Source organism: Protopterus annectens, chromosome 11.part0, assembly GCF_019279795.1.
Source record: "Protopterus annectens isolate FY-2018-M chromosome 11.part0, PAN1.0, whole genome shotgun sequence".
NCBI lineage: Eukaryota > Metazoa > Chordata > Ceratodontiformes > Protopteridae > Protopterus > Protopterus annectens.
The window spans coordinates 1262804165-1262810299 of NC_056745.1; the positions used below are offsets into that span (position 1 = coordinate 1262804165).

Sequence of the window (6135 nt, forward strand, 5' to 3'; positions counted from 1 at the left end):
CTATTATTTACCAAAATACTTTGTACAGGTCATGGCCCTTACTTTTGTTTGACCTGGATGAATACCTTGGCTAATTAAAAAAAATGCCCCTTGTAGTTTATATTGATTGCATATAATTGATATGCAATTTTTTTCAATTTAATTTGGTGAATCACAGCCAGTGAAGCAGTCATTTCAACTATGAATTTCACCTTACAATACACTTTCATCTATGATGATGATGACACACCCTGCGTCTTCAAGCATCTGTGCCTCATCCCTTTGAAATGTCTCTAGAGCTGAAAAATTCCAAATGGTATGTAGAGCAATCTGTGTTTCACCACTGGTTATTAGAGGTGCACAGCCTGTAGTTGACAGAGATCATCTTGATATGGCATAAACGCTGGTTGGTATTTAACAGAAAAGTATTTGTTTCTATGTATCATATACACTACTTCTTTGACTGTTATCATAAAGTAATACTCCTCCCCAAGATGATTTATTCTATACTAGTGGATCAAAGCATGTCCACATTTTATCAGATATGAAAACAGTCATTATGATATTGACTCATGGGATATGTTCAGTTTGTCTGGCAATAACTCACATGTCTTCTGTCTACTTGCTTTCCTTTATAGTTTTTCATCTTGCTTCTCTGGTACTTTCTTTTATCAGTGCAACAAGACGTGAGGTCATTTCCATGTTTATCTTTATACAGTATTATCCTAGACTACATCTGGAGTTGGTAAACAAGTTGACATATTGTCCAAAATATCAAGTGAAACATTATAATTGAATTGTTTGTATGCATGCTGTGATTTTTCTTCACTACAGACTGCTAAGACTACTGCACAAATATGTGGCACTTCCATCTCATGAGTCTGCAGATTAATGGTTCTGTGGCAGTGCAAATGACTTGCTTCAAAAACGTGGGGATCATGTTCTCTATGAGACAGCAAATCATTGCCTCTGTTACTGTGACAATCATCTGCTTCATTAAATGAATCATAGTTCCTGCAAATTTGTGAATCATCTTGACTGACTTCACTGTGGTCTCTAATGTTCTGCATTTCATCTGCACACTATACGTTGTCTTCATTATGCCCATTTGCTCACAATTTGACCTTCCCAAAATATGTGATTATTGTACTGACACAACATGAAACAGTAAGTTGAATTGTCTATTTTTATACACTCAACATGGTATTATTGTTTAACACAGAGGTTCCAGTTTTTGAACAATCTGTAATGAAGCTTTAGACACTGATAGTGCTTAAAGTCCATTTCTCTGAATTTGCTCTCAGTTATGAAATCATATTCTGATTTGATGTATAGCTTAAATAAAACAAGTCTCCACTTAATCGAGAGCTTTTCAGTCCAGTGATTTTACAGTTGTGACTGATGATTACCTATGCTGAGTGATGAAAGGACACATAGTTTTCAACACATATTAATTGGATTCACAAAGAAATCATTAAATAGAGAACATTTCTATGAGTCAATGAAATATTTAAGTCAGCTACTGCAGAGCCATCAGTTTCATTTACATTGATTACTTGCAAAACATTTTTTTCTGTTCTTTTTTGTCTTATCTCTAGACTTACAAAGCTTAGAAAAATGATTAGGCAGTCTACCATTCTTATGTACTGTATTACGTAATGTAGAATGCTTCTTCATAGGCTCATAGGTGTGTACTAGGCCAGTGGCCCTGGAGCCTTTACAAGCCTAGCCCATAGAAGTCCCCTGGCATCATGCTGCCCAAAGTTAGTTCCCGGTACCTCTATCAAGTAGAGCCACTGGAGTGATCCCCAGGGGAACTTTCCATTTCCCATCCAATCATCAAGATTTCTTCTTGTTGTGTTGATAGTCATATGTTGAGCAAAATTGTAGTTGCTGAGCTGAGCACTTTCCAGTTTTGCCACTAAGGACAGAGTAAAGAAAGCTTCTTGGCTGAATTTTGATGAATGTGCTTTTGTACAGCCAGGGTCTAATAAACTACAATCTGATGAACCCCGTTCACAATGACTAGTCATTTCTCTTTACTCTTGAAAATTTGCAGGCTTCCTATTCCTTGCTGTTATACAAATCAGGTAGGTGGTCTGATGGCAAGAAGTAGAAATAATCATGAATTGATAAGACAACAAATGGGCAAACAGAAACCAGTACAAGCACTTTATTAAACTCTCTGGTGCCTCAGCAAAACTTTCAGAAGGGTTCATTAGTTTTATTGAACTTCTTTGAAGTCTTCACCAAGGCACCTTATTGTGTGGTGAAGTAATTTTGTTGATTTATGTTTGCCTATTTGTTGTTGTGTCAGTTTTAGTTGTTTTGTATTGTAGCATTTAAAAATATGTGAATTGACTGGCTATATCCACAGCACCGCCCTCATGAAAATGCAATGCATCTCACCCTGAAGCATTCTAATTTAATTGTAACCCTCCAGAGTCCATCTTGAACCAAGAATAAGGTAAATGTACTTTTCCACAACCAAGTTCTGATAATTGCAATGTGAACAATCCCATTTGAAACCCATCATTATATCAATGTTAGTAAGTGACTAATAACATAATGATAGTGATACTAAGTAAATTATACTTTAGAATGATAAACGTAAGCTGGGTCTGTTGGGTCTCAATATTTGGAAAATGCATGATTCTTTCTACTATATGCTGACCTTGAAGGTGCATTTTACAAAATAGACATCAAAGAATTTAGAAAAGGGTTGGTTTTTGGATCATTGGGATTGGCTGTAGTCCAGTAGATAGACTTGATTATGCAACTTGCTATTTATTATTCTGTACAGCATACTGCATATACAATGTACATTTATATGTAACATTAGTATACATGCACTTTATTAAATGCTTACACAAGGAGTGTGAGATCTTTCTAAGTCATGATTAGCAAAATCATAGCTGGATGACATATGATCCTCTACTACAATTCAACAAAAATTATTTGCCTTCATTCTGGAGAAAGGAAACCTCTTGACTGCACCAAACAGCCTTCATACTGTAAAACTATTGCAATACGCAGGTAAGAGACATTCTTCCAAATTATCCCACCCCAAAAGCTTATGGTGATGAAAGTCATAGTGGATGTAGACCTGTTTAGTCAATTATGAGTATTATATTTCAGAAAACCATAGTCATTAATTCATAATTAGTCCTATAGCTTGATGAACTCTCCCGAACATGAATATGTGTGACCTTTTGTAGACTAATAGTTGGTGTTATATTTAGAAAAATATGTTGTGTGAGCTGTTGTAGGTGGAAAATGTACAATACCATAAATACACCATTTAAAGCATTAATTATCATTGTGAATAAAAGGAATACTACAGAAACTTCAACAATAATTTATATCCAACTAAGTAAGATAAAGCAACTTAAATGCTCAAATGAGCTGTAATGAAAATTATTGCTAAAATATATCTAGCATTTTCCCTTACCTTGATGTCCAGTCACCTTCAGGACCAACTTTTTGGTACTTATTTTTTCTCCTTCAAGTTTGACAGTATATTCTCCGCTGTCAGTTAGCTTTAAGTTGTGAAGTAAAAGTGAACCATTTTCCTTAAGGATATCTGTTCTGTTTAGGTAGGTCTTAACAATTAATTTACTTATGTCATATTGAGGGTCATCATGTGTAGTCCCCGATGACACTTTTTTAAATTTGCTATACCCAATTTCATTACCAGAGAAGTACCAGTATATTCCAAAAACAGTTAAATCCATTGATGAACAGTAGGAGACATTCAATAGAACTGATTTACTTTCCAGTCCATTTACTGTTTCATTGTGCACATTTAGTTCAAAATTACAATTGTCTTTTGCTGAAATAAAAAGAAAAATTCACATTTTAAAAATATGAAAAAAACATTAATATGAAGTATATTGATTGGAAAAAGTCAATAGAAAACACATTTGAACTGAATGCATTTTAGAATTACACTGCATGGCACTGCATTACTGATTGACAGGTTCATGTACATCGTCAGCTGTATTGGTTTTGTCACACATATCTTATCTATTTTCCTCTGCAGATGATTTCTGTCTATTTGATATGTCTAACTTATCTCACCTATAAACTCACCACAGGTATCACCTTACTTTCTCTCTCTAGATTCACTAAGCTGAATAAGGAGAAGATTACTGTTAGCTGCCTGTCCGGCGCCAGGATCCGCCACATAGCACAAGCACTTAGGTCACTACAGAACAAGTACAAATATGACTCTGTCATTGTCCACGCTGGTGTGAATGACCTGAGCCGTACCTCTCTGGACTACATGAAAAGAGACATGGAAGAGCTCTCTGATCACATAGCCCAGGCCGGTATGACCCTGACCCTGAGTAGCATCCTGCCCTCACCAAGAATGATACCACGGTATAAAGAAAAAATTCTCAATTTCAACAATTGGCTAAGTTTCTGGTGTCATTCAAAGGGGATACAGTGTCTGTCCACCTGGGACGACATGCTTGACAAGCCACGCTAGTTCACTAGAGATGGCTTGCACCTGTCACCCTTAGGCTTTCGAATACTGGCCAGGGCTCTTGCCACCCCCATAGTGCCTTTTTTAGGCAAGGGTCAAAAGACAAACCCACTGCCGTAAACAGCACAAGTGATAAAAAACTGAGGGTAATGCTACTCAATGCCAGAAGTCTGAACCTCAAAATGCATACACTCGAGGCACTCCTCAGTATGGAGAAAATTGATATATGTGCAGTAACAGAAACCTGGTTTAAGGCTCCAGAGAGTACCCCAGCACTACCAGGCTACAACTCATACCATACATTTTGGCCACAGAACCCAAACCGAAATACAAAAGGCGGGGGCATAGCCATATTCATCAAGAATACCCACACCTCCAGGTTAGTGGCATAGCACGATGCTTCAGAGATCATCCACGTGCAACTAACAATGGGCAAAACTGCAATTCAAATTGTAGCTTGCTACAGATCACCCACCATGTCCCAGTACCCCCATTCCACATTTCTGGAAACACTGGGAAACATAAAGGTCCTACCAAACACCCTAATATTGGGTGATTTCAATTACCCAAACATTAACTGTAAGAACTACTCAAGTACTAACTCCCTTGCCCAACATTTCCTAGAATTTATAAACTCAAACGCCCTGGTTCAACTGGTCAACACACCCACCAGAGGTGACACCATATTGGACCTGGTCATCACCAACATGGGCAACCGGTGTTCCACACCGGAGGTCAACCCCTCTCTGGTTAGATCTGACCACAAAGAAATCACTTTGGATATCCACATTCCACCCCCCTCCTGGACAAAAAAAAAACACAGTGAAAAACTTTTCAAAAGCAAACTTCACGTTACTTAAGACCGAGGTGGAAAGTTTTAAAGCCCCCATGCTGAAGGATAACACTGTCCAAGCTGCAAAATCCTTCACTAATGCATTCTATGGGCACCTACAAGAATGCATGGATCATGTCATCGCAAGCAAAACCAAGACTCACTCCTCCAAGAAAAGGAAACCAGTCTGGTGGACTCCTGCCATAAACAAGCTACACAATAAAAGGAGGAAACTAGTACAGAAAAGAGTAAAATCCCAAGAAGGGAAGACATCCCTGATTAGTATCAGCAAGAAACTTTGATCCCTCATAAAATCATCCAAGGTGAGCTTTGAAAGAAAAATTGCCAAGGACTCCAAAGATAACCACAAGGCATTCTTTAGCTATGTCAAGAATCTAAGTGGCAATGCTCAGAGTTAGTGCAGAATGGCATAAAATACACTGTACCGACTAATATCGCCAATATCCTGGCAGACAAGTTCAGCGCAAACTTCACCCCCTTCTCACCCCCAAGAGGGCCCATAACTATACCAGAAGAATGTGGAGTCCCTGAAATCACAGACACTCAGGTTAAAACAGCCCTCTCCAAAGCCAAAAACACAGCATCAATGGGACTGGACGGTGTCCCAGGCTGCGTCCTACATGAGCCCAAAGATGAACTAACCCCTCACCTCAACACACTGTTCAAATTCAGCCTCTCCACAGGCTACATACCCATAGAGTGGAGCACAGCAGCAGTTATTCCACTTCACAAAGGTGGAGCCACAACAGACCCTGGGAACTATTGCTCTATAAGCCTGACTAGCTTGGTCTGCAAGGCTATGGAGCGCATCATC

The 6135-nt window shown here is 38.4% G+C and overlaps 1 protein-coding gene across 1 annotated transcript in view; it reads right to left on the reverse strand.

Moving 5' to 3' along the window:
- LOC122815816 overlaps window positions 1-3803 on the reverse strand; it is a 152856-nt gene extending 149053 nt beyond the window's left edge. The window contains exon 1 of the mRNA XM_044088618.1: window positions 3431-3803. Coding sequence (XP_043944553.1) covers window positions 3431-3713 — 283 coding nt within the window. The 5' untranslated portion in view covers window positions 3714-3803. The remainder of the gene's footprint in view (window positions 1-3430) is intronic.
- Between the last annotated feature and the right edge of the window lie 2332 nt (window positions 3804-6135).